This window comes from Balaenoptera physalus (genome assembly GCF_965194825.1).
Source record: "Balaenoptera physalus genome assembly, chromosome: 2".
Classification (NCBI taxonomy): domain Eukaryota; kingdom Metazoa; phylum Chordata; class Mammalia; order Artiodactyla; family Balaenopteridae; genus Balaenoptera; species Balaenoptera physalus.
The window spans coordinates 176,669,264-176,687,513 of record NC_138883.1 but is presented as its reverse complement, the minus strand read 5'-3'; the positions used below and the strand labels follow the sequence as shown (position 1 = coordinate 176,687,513).

General features: G+C 51.6%; 1 protein-coding gene across 3 annotated transcripts; it reads right to left on the bottom strand.

Moving 5' to 3' along the window:
* Positions 1 to 4,810: 4,810 nt before the first annotated feature.
* On the bottom strand, positions 4,811 to 17,881 carry LOC309656419 (uncharacterized protein). Of its 3 annotated transcripts, XM_082452934.1 has the most exons (9): positions 17,387 to 17,881; positions 15,784 to 15,871; positions 14,959 to 15,676; positions 14,471 to 14,667; positions 14,031 to 14,104; positions 13,460 to 13,545; positions 12,958 to 13,140; positions 12,496 to 12,729; positions 4,811 to 12,328 (listed from the first exon to the last, which is right to left on the bottom strand). In XM_082452934.1, the coding sequence occupies exon 9, from the start codon at positions 5,883 to 5,885 to the stop codon at positions 4,908 to 4,910; it is 978 nt and encodes a 325-aa protein (XP_082309060.1). In that variant the 5' UTR covers positions 5,886 to 12,328; positions 12,496 to 12,729; positions 12,958 to 13,140; positions 13,460 to 13,545; positions 14,031 to 14,104; positions 14,471 to 14,667; positions 14,959 to 15,676; positions 15,784 to 15,871; positions 17,387 to 17,881; the 3' UTR covers positions 4,811 to 4,907. The 3 variants fall into 3 exon arrangements, with proteins under 3 accessions (XP_082309060.1, XP_082309061.1, XP_082309062.1); XM_082452935.1 differs by lacking the exon at positions 14,471 to 14,667 and having other exon boundaries at positions 15,560 to 17,881; XM_082452936.1 differs by lacking the exons at positions 14,471 to 14,667; positions 14,959 to 15,676; positions 15,784 to 15,871; positions 17,387 to 17,881 and adding an exon at positions 14,746 to 14,938.
* Positions 17,882 to 18,250: the final 369 nt, after the last annotated feature.

Here is an 18,250-nt window from a genome sequence, read left to right as displayed (position 1 = left end):
ACAATTATATGAAGTCACTTACATGTGGAATCTAAAAAATAATACAAATGAATCTACATACAAAACAGAAACAGACTCACAGACATAGAAAGTGAACTGATGGTTACCCAAGGGGAAGGGAATGTAGGGAGGGATAAATTAGGAGTAGGGATTAACAGATACAAGGTAAATATTATACATCAAATACATAAACAACAAGGATCTACTGTATAGCACAGAGAACTATATTCAATATCTGGTAATAACCTATAATGGAAAATAATCTGGAAAAAATATATACACATACTTTGTTGTACACCTGAAACTAACACAATATTGTAAATCAACTGTACTTCAATTTAAAAATAAACAATAAACTTCCTTCAGATACTTGAATCTAAATCTGTCTCCCCCCGAGTCTGTCCGTTACGACGTAAAGGGAAAAAAATCGAAAGCCCCTTCAACGCGGTAGCCAAAGGCCTGCTTGAAGACAACTCCCCACAGCTTCTCATTGCATTTCTTCAGAAGCACCTCCTGTGTCAAACCTGGCCCGGGGCCGCGGAGGGTAACAGAAAATGGGAAGCCGATCCAGGAGAGATGGAAGCACTTCCATCCACCCCTTCCAATGTTCTGGGGCTTTTTCTGACAGCTGCTCTTGCGCTGAGGCAGAAGCAACTCTTTTCCGCTCCCCGTCCTGGGTGCCCCGGCACCCAGAGCCCCGCTACGGCCCCGCTCAGCCGCGTTATGGGTTGCTAGGCCTTTAGAAGTTCACCCGGGGGCCCACGCTCCATCCCAGCAGCGTCTACGGGAACACGCGCTCTGACTCCAGCGGCCCACTTGCAGGTGACCTGAGAACACAGCTCGCCCCTGGCTGGGATCTGCCTGCACACGGGGAGCCAAGTCACCACAGCGTGGGCCCGGTTCACTACCAAAGGAGCATGGGAAGCGCAGGGCACTGAGCCTGACGACACAGGGTCCTGCGGATGGCAGGGGCAGGGGTTTCCCTGGAGGCCCAGGAAGTGTGGGTTCAGCCGTCAAAGGGGAAGCGGGGTCCGGACAGAGCCCTCAAAGGAGGGTGAAGAGTGTCAGACACAGGACGAGTGGCCGGAGGGGTGGGGGTGGGGGGGTCCGGCGTCTGACTCTCCCCTGGGGCAGCTTACCATGGCTCCAGGCCACAGGGTAGCGTCTCCCCGGCTTCTGATCAGAAGTGGGGGGTCCTGACCGTGCCTGGAGTTCCGTGGGGCTGCCCGAGAGCCTGCCTCCTCCTGCCGGCTCTCCGCAGCCAAGCCTCGCCTTCAGGCCCGTCGGGCTCCAGAAACATCTCCGAGGCCCGGGCAGGCGCCAGGCCCCGCCCAGCACGCCGAGGAGCCGGAGGGGAGACGCAGCTCGGCCTTCAGTCTCGTGGGAGGTGCCGGCAGGTGTGCGGCCAGGTGGGCGGGGCCCCTGCTCCGGGGGCGGGGCCGGGAGCAAGGGCCCGTGAGGAAACCGTCCCGAGCGCTCCTCCCCCACCTGGCCTTTCCCATCACAGGGACGCGCAGCACCTGGGGGCGGGGGGAGGGGCACAGGGCCGGAGTCTAGCTTCTCAGCCAGGAATTTGAGTTGGGGTCCTACGTTTACCAGCGTGGACCAGCCTCTTCTGAATCTCACTTTCCTCAACTTTAAAGTGGAGATAAGGGTACAGTCGGTTCTGCCACAATCCGACAGGGGCGTTCCTGAAAATCACCGCTCTACGCAAAATCGCACGATTAAAAACTACAGGGCTTACGGGGAAAATGGGGTTAGGGACACACCCAAAAGCTAATAAAAATGGCAGCACTGGTTCACGCACGTTCCGTGGTTTAGAAATTCCCAACTACTACGAATACGTCTGGCGCTTTACCTTGAACGAGACCTGAAGTTGCTTGGGAAGTGGGTGTCGGTGAGTGAGTTGTGAGGTGGAGGATTACCTGAAATTGGACGGAAAGTGGTAGCACCTGGTGTGCATGGGCGGGGCTCACTGTTCGCCGTGAACCGAGGTAGCTGGAGGTGTTGGCGGGGGTCGGTGTGTGTTTGCATGAAGCTCAGGGCAGCTGGGTGCAGTCTTCTGCGTTCACCTAGTTCTGTGTGCGTGTGGACAAAATCATACAGACGCAAACGCAAAATTCACATCATGCTCAAGTTGTTCCCTAGTATATTAATTACGTCGAAACAAGTTCTCATTTTTAAAACGAGTGTTATAGCAGAACTGGCTGTACTAACTACTTCATGGGGGGATGTCCTGAGGATTAAATTAGATAATTCACGTAAGTGTTGAACCCAGGGCCTGACAAGTGGTCAACACCTGTTTTTAGTGTAATGAATAGACATCAAACTATTATATTCCAAACAAATCGAAGGATGAATCAGTCAACGCAGGAATGCCTAACTGTGGGGTAGGGAGGGCGGTGACGCATGTGAGGGCAGGCCGGAGAGCCCAGGCGCAGGCTGTGCTAGTCCTGCGATGGGAGGACAAGAGGAACTCCCTCCCTGCCCCTGTTACGTGAATACGATCACAGGGATACCAGCCACCGCCAGGCAGTCCCCAAGGCCTCATACTTATGCGTTACATGTTGCCGATCAGGAATTTGGGCTGGGCTCAGCTGAGCGATTCTTCTGTTCCTCTGGTATCAGTGATATCACTCAGTGTTACTCAGCCAGCAGATGGGCTGGTCTGGAGAGACCAGGATGGCTTCACTCACATGTCTGGTGCCTTGGCTGGGAGGCCAGGCCCAGCAAGGACTGCCAGTCAGAGCCCCTCCATGTCACCTCCCCAGCACGGTCAGACTGCTTACAAGTTCCAAAAGCCTGGAAGTAAATGCTGCAAAGGCTTTTTCTCACCTCGCCCTGGGAGCTCCGGCACATCACTTCTGCTGCATCCAACTGGTCAAGCGAATTAGCCCACTGAAGATTCTAGGAGAGAAAGAGTCTACGTCCCAGTGGGGGAAGTGCAAAGACCCTGGGGCCACCTCTGATCTACCACACTGCCCTTGAAAACTCCACTCCAGCATCATGTCCAGAATTCTGGACGGAGTTTTCTGCGGCAGACGACCCCTGGGTGCCCCCCTCCCCCGTCCACTGTGCACATTTCTGCCATTGTGTGTGGTGCCCTGGGCTGTATGCATCGCTGAATCTAATGTTGCCCATGGGCTGCAGGCTCCTGCGGGGTACGGACTAGTTTCATTCCATGTCGGACCTGGAGCGTCGTCGTGTTGAACCTGGTACCTGAAAGGCCCTTAGTAAAGCTGGAATGAATAACAAACAAATGTCAAGGACCAGCGCTACCTCTTCTGTTCAAAGCCTCCAACGCCTCAGGAGCAGGAGCCGTGGCTCTTCCCTCGTGTCCCCGGCACGTAACACACTGCCTGACACGTAGTTGACACCGAATCAGTGTTTGTTGTACAGCCGTGCACACGGGGCCCCTGCTACCCCGCCGTGGCTGACAGGCCCGGTGCTGTGGCCCCAGCAGAGAGGGGAGGTTGACCTGAAACCAAGTCCTGAGTGTTGGGACTTCTGGTTACGGTGGGTAGAGCCAGGGGTTAGAGCAGGTCGTGACTGTGAACCCCGAGGGACAGGGAAGGGCCCGGGGGGCCGGGGAGGGACAAAGAGGAATAGACGGCAGCTCCCCTGTCTCCGGGGCCACTCAGCGGGGAGATGCAGGCTTACACACAAGGTGCCAACAGTTCCCAAACTGTCCTGCACGAGGCCTGCCTACTAGCGCATGACGACAACTGGCCCCAAAGGAAAACAGCTTTGGGTTTGATTCAAGCACGAGAGCTTTGGAAAGAGGGGACCTGGCCACAGAAAATGAGCATTTAGCAATGAGGGGGCTGTTACCAGGAGCAGTAAACCAGGTGTTGCCTCTGTGGCTATTTTAAGCCTAATCTAATTTAGCGCTTGGACTAGGTGAGCGCTATTTATAAGGGGTGACATGGACGGAGGCTTTGGTCTTGGGGCGGGTGGGCGTCCACTAGGCCCGTGGATGCCCAGCTCTGCAGGCGGCCAGCCAGCCCTGAGGACAAAAGCCCCCGGCCCGCAGATCACGGCTCAGCCCCGGCTCCCTGCATCCGGCCTCAGGCCCCACGTGGCTGGGGCCTCTGGGTGCTCACCAGGCACAGAATGTGCTGGAAGATCCAGGGCTTGCTCCTGCCTGGCCTAACCCTCCAGGAAGACGAGATGAAATGGCTTGTCCCAGCTGGGCGGCCCCCTTCCTCACACAGGCCTTCGGTCTCTTCCACCGGACACGAAGAACTGGCGTCCACACGCCTCCCAGTAGTGGCGCAGAGACCGAGCTGAGCTTTGTGACAGACCCCAGCCATCCCGGAAACCCGGGCTTTGGCTTCCCAGGCAGGCCCAGGTTGCCTGTGGGGACTTTTTCCGGAACAGATGGGAGAGACGCACCCTGATTGGAGAGGCAGCCTCTGTGAGCAGAGCCCTGGGCCTGGCTGGGGGCGTGCGGGGGGCTGCAGAATGCCCCCTGCCCTGGCCCAGCAGAAGCCTCAGCCAAGGGCGGGCTCCTCCATCAGAACCAAAGGACACAAATCAGGGCAGAGCGTGCGAACCAGCCAGCTCGCGCTGGAGGCGCCAGGGTGACTGGCCCAGCTCCAGGGGGGCCTGGCTGCAGGAGATGCTGTGAGATGCGGTGAAGGTCCAGTCTGAGGTCCTCTGCAAGCCCTCCTGAGAGCAGCAGTAAACCCAGAGGTAGCTGGGAGCTCATCTTCACCCCCGCGCTGCAGTGAGAGACCTGGCAGCCTGCTGGGGAGTGCCTCCAGAGGCCCCTGGGCACCACAGCAGGGTCTGGGCTGTGACGCGGCGGCATGCCGGCGTCTGGAGAGCTCTGAGCCTCCCCGGCCTGGGCACGGAGGCGGTGACCCACTGTCAACTGGGCATGTCCCTCTTCTGCTGGTGAGACTTCAGCTGCTCACAGGGGACCCACCCTCGCGTTCTGTTTGGCGGCAGGGTGATGAGCATCTGCCCGACTTCCAGGCCCAGGTGGCCAGGCATTGCTGACGGTCAGGGGCGCTGTGCTTGTCCTGGGGACAGCGTAAAAGGAAGAGGAACCTCCCGTGCAGAGCGATTCCACCTGAAGCTTCCCTCTTGCCGGGGGAAAGGCCAGCCACCGACGTGTGTTTTTCCTTTGTCATCTTTAATTCGTAAGCTGGTGACAATGGAAGTGGAAGCATCCATGGGGGGAGGGGGGAGCGTTCGTCATGAAATCGGCGCAGGTGGCCGGCGTCCCGTCCCGAGTGCGCACAGACAAGGGCGCCTTGCCCTGCATTCCAGGTCCCCAGGCTGCTCCTTGGCTCCCCCGGTTCTTGCTCTCTGAGGGTCACGGACACGCCTTTTCTGTTTGGAAATTTCGCCCTGGCCTCCCGGGCTTCCCCCCTCCTCCCATTCCTCAAGGAGGCTGTGACTTTCTCAGAAATGTTCTTTAGCCGGTGACAGGCAGAAGGCCCACTGTCCTGCGGTGTTTTACAGGGAAAAGCCAGCCTCTCGACTTCTGGTAAAGGGGGCGGCGGGGAAGGGCAGGAGCGCCAAGCACTTCCAAAACTGCCCTTCCCTCTCCTCCGGAGGCAGGGAGCCCGGCCTTCCCCAGCCTTCACCTCCAGGGAGAAGGTCCTTCCCGAGCTTACATCCTTTTCCCTCCTGTGTGTGGGGCAGTATTTTCTAAAAGGCGACGCACATACCTTATTCTCCAGACATTGAGGGGGACCAGGGGCTTCTTCCCCTCGGCGGGCAGGGCTGGCCCAGAGCTCGCTGAGCTGGTCCCGTAAAACTGTCGCGCCCTTCCCTGAACCACAGTCCTGCACAGTGGCAGGCCCCGCCCCTTCCCCCTCTGTATCTTCCCCAAAGAGCCTCTCTTCTTGCTTTCGCTCATCTTTTGAGTTCATACCTCAGCCGGTCTGTCACTGGGCCCCCAGGCCTGAGACACGGATCAACGGGAGTCGGTGAATTCAGAGTAAAAGAGTGTGTGTGGGTGTGTGTGTATAAAGAGACAGACAGACAGACAGAGATGGGGAGTTTGCCCACATCCTACAGTCATGTCTTGCTACTTTGGACTATTTGACCATTTATGCAAAAAAAAAAAAAACAGTACTAGAGCCACGCTAACATCACAGAACAATAGTAAGCTCCCGGTAACGACTACAACATGGGCATTCCTTGCGTAGAAAGCTCGCTGGGTGCCAGGAGCTGTTCCAAGCACGCTTCCTGCGTGAACATGTGTTAGGCAACCTCCACAATCCTGGGAGCTTAGTACGGGCACCATTTACCCCACTTTCCATTGAGGAAGGTCTGAGGGAGGACGGCGGATAGAGCCTTCCAAGTTTCTGAGCAACTGGAAGCTCTTCAGGATTTGGGGGGGACAATTAAGCAGAGCGGGGCTGTGACCTCTGGGTGAGTGACTTGCTATGTACTTAACTGAAATCCTCAATTTTTTCAAGGGGCCCGCGCTGATGGAAGCCCTTGGACATCAACGCGAGAGGGCAGCCGTATTTGTAGGACCAGAGAAAGACAGGGTAGGCGGAGAGGCCCTTGTTAAAGGCCTCACCCCAAACTGGGTGGAGAAAGAGCCCCAGGGTCAGCGGCGAGCAGGAAATGCTCAGTTAAATACACTGAGTTCCTTTACTGCAGGACTTCTCGGAGCTTCGATGTGCTCACATGTACCGCGTCGCTTCTAGAAAGAAATGGAGAATGAAGCATTTCCTCACTCGTCAGACCTCTCTGTGAGGAGACACCTGTGGGACCAGAATTCCATGGGACACACCTGGGGAAACGCTGAGTGTCTGACCAAATCATTCTTTCCACTTTTGAGGTCACTGTGGGCCTGAGCTGGCCTGGAACCTGAGGTCTTTCTCAGGTTGTCCAAAAAGACCCAAATGTTCTGAAGAAGGATTTGGACCTACCACCTGGGAGACACAGCAGCACAGGGCAGTCTCGGCACCTGCTGTGTCTCATGTGTTTCCCGCCCCCCAACCCTGACGTTCGGGCCACGGTACCCGCAAGAGAGGGTCTGGTTATCGGTGATCCCCGGAAGCAAGGTGCCAAGCCCCTCTTTTGGTCTGCACAATGCCGCCCACCAGCAAATGGATGACAAATGTACTGATTTCCTGAAATGAGGGCCCCCATAGGGTTCAAGAACTTCCTGTGTGTTTACGGTAGAGCCTGGCTGTGCGAACCCAGCTGTGCTTCCCCACACAGGAGCAGTATTGTAGGGGGAATTACTGGCCATGAACTTCAAGATGCTCAAGATATTCAAGACGTGAGGGTCCTTAATGGGGGCAAGCAGTATAAGAGGGTAGGGCCAAAAGGGCCCCATTGGAAGCTACATAATTTCTGGGATGGCAAGAAGAAAACTTAGGGCGGGGGGGGGGTGTCTCACTGTCAATAACTCCAAAAAACAACAGTACTTAGAAGCCCTCCCCCAATAACACATCATCGACCAAAGCTTCCTCGGGGACGCTCTCCCATCCAAGCTACCATTGCTTCTCCCAGGCATACAATATTCCCTTCTGACTAAAGTGATTGGTCTTCTCCCGTCTATTCCAGCTCACCTCCTGGACCCACTGCCAGCTTTATCTTCCTCAAAGATTCATGTTCAATTATCTCCTCAAAAGCTTCAAATGCCAGTTTGGACATGGCCCCAAGCTATCCATCCTGCCTTATTCCCACTATCCTGCTGCCTGGGCCCCCGGAGCCAGCCAAATATTCCTCCCCTCTCACAGTTGCATAACCATGGAAAACTCTGGGTGTATCCTGCTCAGTCAACTTCGTTTATGTCAATTTCCAGCCTCAAGTGTCCCTTCTAGAGTAGTGTCGGCGGGAAGGATGGTGTAAAGACCTCTGAACAACCTCTCTGAGAACCGTGGCAAAAATCATCACCATCAACTTTTGCAGAATTCAGAAAATTAACCAAAGGCTTGCAGCAATCGGGGAGTGTTTACTAGGAAAAGAAAAAGGCAGAATCTCAGTAAGAACCATGAGCTTTATGGTGTTGTAACTTGCCTTACTCTCGTTCCCCCTCTCCCCAGTTCCCCAGTAGCCTTGAAAACCAACAGCCTTCAATCCCAGCGAAAAGCAGCAGCCTGGCTGAAGAGGGTCAAAACCCTATTCCCGTAGCTGTCTGGTGGGTCTCTGGAGGACCCCGCTTTGCAAGACTCGTCTTTATTTGACCTGACTAGGACTTCACTCAGTGCAGACAGTCTTTTCCTTTGCCTCCTTGGTGTCCCTTGGAAAGACCAGGAGCCCTCCCAGCTCAAAGCCATTACCACTGCCCGGCTGTCCTTGCCCTGGAATCCAGACGTCTCACTCCCCACCTCCTCCAAGTCCTTGTTTGAACGTCGCCTTCTCCATGAGGATTTCCCTCGTTGTAAATCCTCCCCCACCCGCAGGTACTTCTTATTTCCCTCCCCAGCTTCATTCACCTCCAGAGCCCTTATCATCCTCTTACATACCGTCTATTTCATTTATACTAGGCTTATCATATGTTTCTCCCGCTAGAATGCAAGCTACCATGAAGGCGAGATTTTGTCTGTTTTCTTCAATGCTGTATCTCCAGCACCTAGAAAAGTGCCTGGCACAAAATAAGTGCCCAGTGTGTATCTGTCGAATGAGTAAATGAATGAAGGTTTGGAAAGGAAAACGTTAGCAGAAATGCGGCGCTTCTTGTTAAACGTAGCCTGTAGGTGCCTGGTAATTAATTGTCATACTGACAAGAGAGGGGAACTTATTTGCAGGAGAAACTGGTCACTGAGTCCTGAAACTCTTCCAGGGATAAAGCCAATACTCTGCTTCCATCAGCACCTCCATGCTGGGCACACAACACATTTTTGTTGATTTATTTGAGACCAAAGTCTGGCCTTTCTCCAGGAAGTCATAAGAATACAGAAGCCCCCAGGAGTCCCCATGACCCGCTGAAGATAGACGGGAGAGATTAGGTCTAAAGGAAGTTGACTTATTTTTGTTTGGTTTTGTTTGACAAACAATCTCTTCAGAAGTGATATTCCAAATAAACAAGTTCTCTTGGAGGACAGCATGCATTTCAGCAACAATGCTGTAAGTTTGCTCCTAGAAACATCTTCATGGTCAGTAAGATTTCTTTTTAATTGTACATAATAGCAAATTTTCACTTTTGCAACATGGGCTTACTTTTGCAAGTGACCCAAAGTCTCTTAAAACAAAATCATTCCTAATTTCCCTGGTTAGAAACGCCAGTAAAATGTTGAATAGACGTTGTGAAGGCAGGTATCTTTCTCTTATTTCTGATCTTTAGAAAAGGAAAGGATTTAGCCTTTCACCATTCATTATGTTAGCTATACATTTTTTTTTTTTTTTTTTTTTTTTTTGTAGCTGCCTCTTATTCGGCTGAGAAAGTTCCCTTCTACTACTCAAGTTTTGTTTTTTAATCAGGAACAAATGTTGGACTTTATTACATGCTTTTTCTATGGCTACTGAGATAATCATATAATTTCTTCTTTGACTCATTGGTTAGTTATAAATGTATTATTCCATTTGCAATTATTTGGAGATTTTCCAAATATCTGTTACTGATTTGTGATTTACTTCCCCCGTGGTCAGAGAACATACTTTGTATGACTTGAATCTTTTTAGATGTGTTGAGACTTGTTTTATGGACCAGGGTATTATACATCTTGGTAAATCTTCGTGTGCACTAACAAGGAATGTGTGTTCTGCTGTCGTTGGGTGATGTGATCTATAAACATCAATCAGGCTGAGTTGGTGGAGGGCATTGCCCAGGTTGTCTACATCCTTGCTGATCTTCTGTCCACTTGTTCTACTAATTATTGACAGAGTGGTGTTGAAATCTCTGACGGTAATTGTGGGTTTGTCTGTTTCTTCTTGCAATTCTATTCATTTCTCCTTCATGTATTTTGAAGCCTTGTTATTCAGTGCATAACATTTAGAATTGTTATGTCCCCTGGATTAATTGATCCCTTTATCATTATGAAATGACTTTTTAATTCCTTGTATTTTATTTGTTCTGTAATCTGCTTTGTCTGATACTAATATTCTCTCTCCAGCTTTCTTCTGATTACTGATTAGCATAGCATATCTTTTTTCACCCTTTTACTCTTAACCTACTTGTGTCTTAATAACATTGCATTTCTTGGAGGCAGATATGATCTTCTCTCCGTTACAGTCCTCAGCTTCCTCATATACACAACAGTGAACAGGGGCCTGTCAATCTCTCATGCCCAAGTTTCTCCCTTGACCTTGGTGGGGATTAAGTGGGATTGGGGCCTAGTGTTCAGAGAGAAGTTTCAGTTCACCCTGCCACAAATACTACCTTATAACTTAGGTGGAATCCCGTCACATATCAGCTGTGTGACCTTGGGCAAGTTCCTTAACCACTCTGAGCCTCAGTTTCTCCATCAATAAAATGAACCGAATAATGTTGGCTTCGTGGGGTTATAGATAATCTGTGTAGTTATCCTTCCCCAGGGTCCAGAGCTCATTTAGTGATAGATACTATCATCGTTATTATTACTTTTATATTAATGTATATACCATACAAATGCATATATTGACATTGCAAATCAACCTCTTAAGTGAACACGAAGCAGCGATCATACTTTTTTTTTTTAATTAACTCGCTCTGCCAGGGAGGTAATAAAAGGAATGAAATCAGCATGTTTTTTTCAGCGTGCCTGCCATAAGTTAAGCATCTCGGTAGGTGCCTCTTTCCAAGGCTGTGGGTGAGCAGGGCCAGATGGAAGGGGGCAGCGCGTTAACTTCTCTGCTGCTCTGCCTGGTGCTGGCCGAGGGTGCTTGCTCCTCAGTCGTGTGGTTATGACTCTAACCTTGAAGAACCTTGACAAGGAACCAGGGTCCTGGGTTTTCATCAGGTGCTGCCAGTGGGTCTTTTCCATCTGACATATTAATCCTCGCCTCTTCCTGTAAAGATAATTCATGCTCCTGGCAGCACTGTGCAAGGTACAATGCCGGGTGCCAGGAATCTCCTGTAAAACTTCAGCAGGGCTGTATTGTAATGCGCCTCTAGATTAATCCGGCCACCTAAAATGCATTTTTTAAAAGCCAAAGGTCTTTCCCGTGAATAACCTGATGAGTATTTGAGCTTCATTATAATTTCCCTCTAATGGAGTTTGGGGAAATGAAATGAGAGTTATTAGCCAGATTTATAAGACTGTCTCCTGAGAAAACAGGGGATGACTTAGCAGATGAGGTGCACTGGTTAACTCCCTGGCCCAGGAGAAAGACCCGGCCTCCAGTCTGCAAAACAAAAATATCCTCGCCCCCAACCACTTTCCTGTGTCTCCAGCGCAGGGCTAGCGGTGCCTTTGTGACCCAAGGAAGCACTGCAGGCACAGCTCCAGGGATCTCCTCTCCGTGTCTTCAGGATCCCACCCTGTGATCCCACTAATAGGTGTTTATCCAAATGAATTGAAATCAGGATCTCCAAGAGGTATTAGCACTCCTGTATTCATTATGACATCGTTCACAATAGTCAAGATGTGGAAATGACCTAAATGCCCATCCATAGGTGAACAGATACAGAAATGTGATAGAGGCATACGATGCAACACCATTCAGACTTTAAAAAGAAAGAAATTCTGCAAAATGGGACAACATGGGTGAACCTGGAGGACATTACGCTCAGTGAATAAGCCAGTTACGGAAAGACATGGTTCCACTTACATGAGGTATCTGAAATGAAAAGGTCACATTCATAGAATCAGAGTGCAGTGCTGGTTGCCAGGGACGGGAAAGAGGGGGCAACTGGGAATTACTGATCGACAGGCATGAAGTTTCAGTCAAGTGAGATGAACAAGCTCTAAGTATCTGCTGTACGACACTGTACCAATAGTCAGCAGTCGTGGGTTACAACCAGATGATGTCACTTACATGATACGTGATACGTATCGACACCAATGACTTTATTTATGAAACAGAGACAGACTCACAGACATGGAGAACAGACTTGTGGTTGCCAAGGAGAAAAGGGGTGGAGGAGGGGTAAATTAGGAGTTTGAGATTAACAGATACAAACTACTATATATAAAAATAGGTAAACAACAACAAGGACCTATTGTATAGCACAGGGAACTATATCCAATATCCTATAACAAACCATAATGGAAAAGAATATATATATATATAACTGAAGCACTTTGCTGTACAGCAGAAAGTAACACAACATTGTAAATCAACTATACGTCAATAAAAATGAAAATAAATTTAAAAAAACAATGATGGATTATAGACTTAAAATTTTGCTGGGAATTCCCTGGTGGTCCAGCGGTTAGGACTCAGAGCTTTCACTGCCGGGGCCCGAGTTCAATGCCTGGTCAGGGAACTAAGATCCCACAAGCCGTGCGGTGCAGCCAAAGAAACAAAATCAAAAACAGAAACACAATTTTGTTAAGTGGGTAGATCTCATGTTAAGTGTTCTTACCACACCAAAATTTTTCAAAGTTAAGAATAAATAAATAAATAAAGTTAAACATTAAAAAAAAAACCCACCCTAAGAGACCATCGTGCTGGTGATCCCAGTGGAGGCTTGAACACAGTCTCCTGTTGGTATTTGGAGAGTTTTAAATCCACCTCATTGAAGGGCAGATGTGCCCTCGAGAGGGGCATCTTGGGCGGGAAACGGCGGAGTGAGGCTCCCGAAGGGGGAAGGAGCAAGTTCCCTCCAGGGGCGTCGAGAGCCATCGCCTGGGAGAGACGGTCCTGGGAAGCAGGAGCGCAGGGCCCCTGGGAAGAAGAGGGGCTCCAGGAGCGGGAAGGGGGACGGGGCCGTGTCCTGCTCGGACGAGCTCTCCCAGCGGCGCGCTTAGACGGTAAGGACCTCAGGGTGGAGATTCAGACCATGAACAACGGTGACACCGATATTCCCATTAAGGACCTGTGGTCAGTTCACGTGGGCGGTCATAACAGAGGACCAAGGGCTGGAGGCTTAAACAACAGAATTTATTTTCTCACCGTTCGGAGGCTAGAAGTCCAAGGTCAGGGTGTCGGCAGGGATGGTTTCTTTGGAGGCCTCCCTCCTTGGCTTGGAGATGCTGTCTTCTCCCTGTGTCCTCAGGTGGTCTTCCCTCCGTGTGTGTCTGCGTCCTAATCAACTCTTCTTTTAAGGACACCAGTCACATGGGATCAGGGTCCACCCTAGGGACCTCATTTTCATGTAATTACCCTTGTAAAGACCCCTGTCTCCAAATACTTTCACATTCTGAGCTCCTAGGGGTTAGGACGTCAACAGATGAATGTTCTGGGGGCATAATTCAGCCTATAATCCTGTAACTTCTAGAATTGTATGATTATACTGTAAAGCCACAATGGTTCCCATCCCTGGGCCTTCACTGGGCTTCTTAGGCATCATTTCACCTACACCTGACCTTCAAAAATGTACCTGTGAGGTAGGTAGCATCAGCGTTCACCCTTTAGAGGTGAGGAAATTGAGGCCCAGGGCGGCCAAGAAACTCACCTGGTTTGGAGGCAGGACTGAGCTTGCACCTCGGATCACATCACCTGCCTCTACTCTCAGGTTTGTCACAGAAAAATGTGCAAACTCTAGAAGAGAAAGAAGATAATGATAATAGAATAAAAGTCACCCACAATCCCACCCGTCTCAGCTCTACATACAAACACAGATTATGTTGTGCAGTTGTCCTGGCCTCCTTCCTCCTTAACGCGGGCTAATGTCTCCGATGTTGCTTTGCTGGTGGCAGAGCCAAAGGAGAGCCACAGAGGCTTGCAAACTGCACCCACAAGACTTCGAGGGCAGGGGACATCGCTAACGCTACAGTGCGGGGTGTGAAAAGCCTGTTCCTTTACACCGTGTGCAGGATGAGCCCAGTTAAAATAAAAAAGAAACCAACGCCAGATTGCCAAGTGTAGATCTCTGGCTGGCGTGGAACTACAGGGGGTACTACTTTTCCTCCTATATCACCTGTATTTATTTCCTCTATTTCTCCAATGTGCTACCATGAGCATGTGGACAAAATGACCTCTGTGAGCAGAAATGAAAACAATAAAAGTCATGAGAGAAGCATTACCCTGCGCCACTCACTGCACCGCAGGTGCAATTCGCGGACGGGGCCTCAGTTCTGGAAGATTTCTCCATATGCATCTGGAAAGGAAAACAAAGGCAGCAGACAGCGTCTGTGAGGAAATCTATTGGCAACAACATCCTGAGTGAGAAAAGTGACAAAAGAACCACCTTCCTAAAAGCAGCCCAAAGAGGCCATTCAAATAGTAAAAAATGACGCAGGGGGTTGAAAACAAAGTCCCAGCTTTCAGCCAGAGTTTCCGGAGCCAGTGCAAACAGCCAGTGAGGAAGAGGAAGCCCGCGCTCCCAGTGGCCCTGGGGGACCTGTGCTGTCTGTCACCCGGGCCCCGAGACGCCTGAGGGCCCAGACCACTCCATCGTGTGGAGGATGGCACAGCCCAGGTGCCCTTGGGGAACCAGACCACGGCTCTACCTCCTTCCCGGTACCTCGGGGGCCGCTGCCAGGCTCCTCGGCCAGGGGGCAGGGTGGCACTGGGATGGGGACCCACGGCAGCCACGTCCCACCCTGGGCCACCTGCTTCCTGCCAGGCTGCACCGCCAGGCAGACACAATGGGCAGAACCCACGTCCGATTCTTAGGGAAGAAAATCACTCCTCGTGGACCAAGAGATCAGGACAGGATATCTATAACGGTTAAAAAAAAAAAGCCCTAGTCCGCAACCCCTCCCTCCCCAAGCACTTCCGAAATGCCGTGCCACACACCCGGCTCTTTAAATATCCAAACCCAGAATAAATGTGCCGACAGCATTTCCCCCGGCAACCGGCCCTACGGCTGCCAGCTGAGTCAGTCTCCGAGTGACGGAGCTGGAGCGGGCCTCCCAGATCCCCAGGCTCGGCGGAGGCCGGGGCGCCCAGCACTTGGCACTCCTGCCCTGGTGCGCCTCTCCCAGCGGCCCCCGCCCCCATCAGGCTCACCCGGGGCGCCCCTAACCACCGTGCCGCCCTGCCTTCCCAAGGGGGGGCCACTCCGCACTTGCACTTGTAAATGAGCTGCAGCGTCTAGGGAGGGAAAGCACTTGGTGTGAGTTACACGACGTGCTCACGGCAGAGCCGAGCTAAAGCTTGGCACTGATTCCCAACCTCCTGCTCTTTCCTTGGACAAAAGGGCCACTTGGACCCGATGACTCTTTGGGGGGGGCTGTCCCGTGGCAGTGTGGGTGACTGCTCTGGATTGGATACTATGGGATGCGCTTTAAGGGCCTTACAAATACGTTTAGACAGGCATTTCTTGTAAGATGTCTACCCAGTTGAACTACACATATATATTTTCTAGTTTCTGTTTTTCATAAAAAAATTTTTTTTGGCCTCTGGTTGAATAGAGCTTCTACCAGACCTCAAGGTGTGACACAGAAACAAGCAGAGCTGACCTGGTAGTGGGGCAGGAGCCCAGCGCCCCCTCATCCACCGCCCTCTGCCCCCCGGACCCCCGTGCCCTGGAGACACATCCTGGGGCCCAGTGTTCTGAGCGATGGTTTGCAAAGCACTGGACCAGTTAGTATTCTGCGGACTCATGTACCTGAGAATCGCTGCCTCGCCATTAACTGAGTCTGGATAATGGAGGGACCATCCTTAGGGTTCGACTCAATCCTTCTCTGCTTCTAGTAGTAAATAAGGATGAGGAGAGGCCGTGTACCTGAATTGAAATGCAACCAGAGGTTAACAGTGAAATGTGGCAGAGCCAAGCCCAGCATAAGTCATTCATTCTTTCATTCATCCAACAAAAACTTATGGAGCACTTACTATGTGCCAGCCCCAGCGCCAGGCACAGCAAATGATATACAGGGAAGTCATCAATACTCTTTATGGAGGTCTGTGTTCTAAGCAAAATCTGAAATACAAAGAAAATTATAAGCGTCAGGTACAATTTTTTTCAGAGATCCGTGAATATGAGCTACCCTTTCAAGCAATGATGATCACCGAAGGCTTCATGGAAGAAGTGACATTTGAAGAATTGTTTGGCTTTCACAGGCAGCTGGGGGAGGACGGCCCTCCAGAACAAGGAAGCAGCATGTGCAAAGGCCCGGAGGCCCTCTTGTCGCACAGGCCGTACAACTCCAGGAAGTGCGTTCATGGAGTCTGTCAAGGGAGGGGCAGCCCCTGGAATCAGTCCTGATAGAAAGCACAGATGTGAGCTTGACAAGACGGGGGAGGGAGCAGGACGGAGCAAAAGAGGGAGATCAGGTGAGGTTGGAACCAGAGTGCCAAGGGCCTGGGACAGCAGACAAGGCCCTGTCACTCCAAGCTGCACACAGCGGGCAGGGGCTAAGTGACAACAGAGGGCAGCGTTAGGAAGCCGAGCCTAGCAGCGGTGGGAGGGTGTAGTTGAAGAGGAGGAAAGACGGCTGGGACAGTGATGGAAAGTTCCTGCCACGGTGAAAGGGACTGGTGACGGGGCACCTGTGGGCAGAGGCAGTGGAGATGGGAAAGAAGAGATAGAGGCAGAGGATAAAAACGCCCCGGGAAAATCAGCCGGGCTTGGCAAACCCCTGACTTTGGAGGTCAAGGGACAGGAAAGCCATGGGGACAGCAGGCCTGGTGTGGGTGCGTGGGGAGCAGGGGGTGCCGTCTGCACGCTGAGGGAAGAGGGTAGGGGTGCTAGGGCTGGGGGGACACGTGGGAAGTTTGCTTTTAGGCCTGGAAGGTTTGGGGCATTGGAGGGAGAGTTCGAAGGACAAGCTCAACCTCTGAGCCAGGCCTTCCCTCCAGCCCTGCACAAGCAGGGACACAAAGTCCCAGTACTGATGGTGAAACGGTCTGATTTGGGGTAAGGGTCACCGATGCCAAGAACACCCACGTTCCAGAAGCTTCCATCAGATTCCTGCCCCTCGTCGTCTCCCCGGGGAACACAGGGCTCCCAGGGGAGGAGAGCGGAAAAGGAGTCTTCGTTATGGCCAATCTGGGCGGCAATCACGAGAACAAGAAAGGGGACCCCCAACCCAGGCCCATATTTTCCAGCTGAGCCATGCTGGTCAGTGTAAACAGCAACCAAAATAATCCCAGTTGGTTGCCACTTGGAATATGATTATCTGAACAGCTGGTGGATAGGAACTGTTTTTCAAACAAGCTATCAAAACAAACCCAGGGAGTACATCTGCGAGGCTGCGGGCCTGTGAGTCGCTGAGGAAGGAAACTGGTAACCCAGTGGCCTCCCCGTCAGATGTCCTCCTGCCAAGGGGCAGGTCCCCGAGATCGAGATCGCCCGGGGCCCAGCGAGGGAGGGGCTGGCGCTCCTACAGTCTCTGAGAGAGATGCAGAAAACAACCTCTGAAAACAGGGAGGCCTAGGTGACCAGGCAGCGAGCCAGCAGGGCAGGACCGGGCGGCCACTTGTCCCAGGCCATCACCTGAGAGCCTGAAACTGTTGAGTGCAAACATCAGATGTTATTTATAGCCGTCTGTCGAAATCCGTGTTATTTATTATGGTGTTTATAAGAATGAATCTTAGGTAGCTTTCCTTCCTCGCCTCTCCAGCCCGGCCTAGAGACGTTCTTATGCGCAGACTTCTCTTTCTCGAGCTCATTTTTCTTTAAGAAAAAAAAAAAGAACTAATGAGGGCAAGGACAGCACATCTTTCTTATCTGAAACCCTGATGAGGCCGAGGCACCTGAACCCCCAGGAGGCAAGGGCGGCAGGAGGAGGCAGGCATCGCATCTGCAGCCTGGGAGCAGCTTTCGCAACAAAGCTCTGCAGGCTGTCTTACAGGGAGGGGTTTGTCTGCGGTCCTGGCGCGGGGGAGTTTCTTAGAGGGAGGGGGAAATGCCCACGGGTAGAGCTGCTTCCCTCCTTCTGTTCTACCCCCGTCATCCCCTAAATAAAACTTGTAAAGGCCCCCCTGACTCTCTCCTTGCGTCTCCCCCTTTGGGTTGTGACCCGTATTCTCAAATCACAGGCTGTAGTTCTTTCTCACACAGGCCGGTTGGAAGTTTGGAAGTTTGCGGGAGTCAGTTCAATGAAAAGAGGGAGTGAGGCGGATCTAGAGAACAAACTAGCGGTTACAGTGGGGAGGGGGAGGGGCAACACGGGGTGGGAGAGGGGAGGGCACAGACTACCGGGTGTAAGACAGGCTCGGGGACTATTGTATCAATACAACACGGGGAAGACAGCCAATATTTTGTCCTAACTGTAAATGGAAAGTAACCTTTAAAAATTGAATTAAAATTTTAAAAATATTTTCTAAAAAATTCAAAATAGGAGTTCCCTGGTGGCCT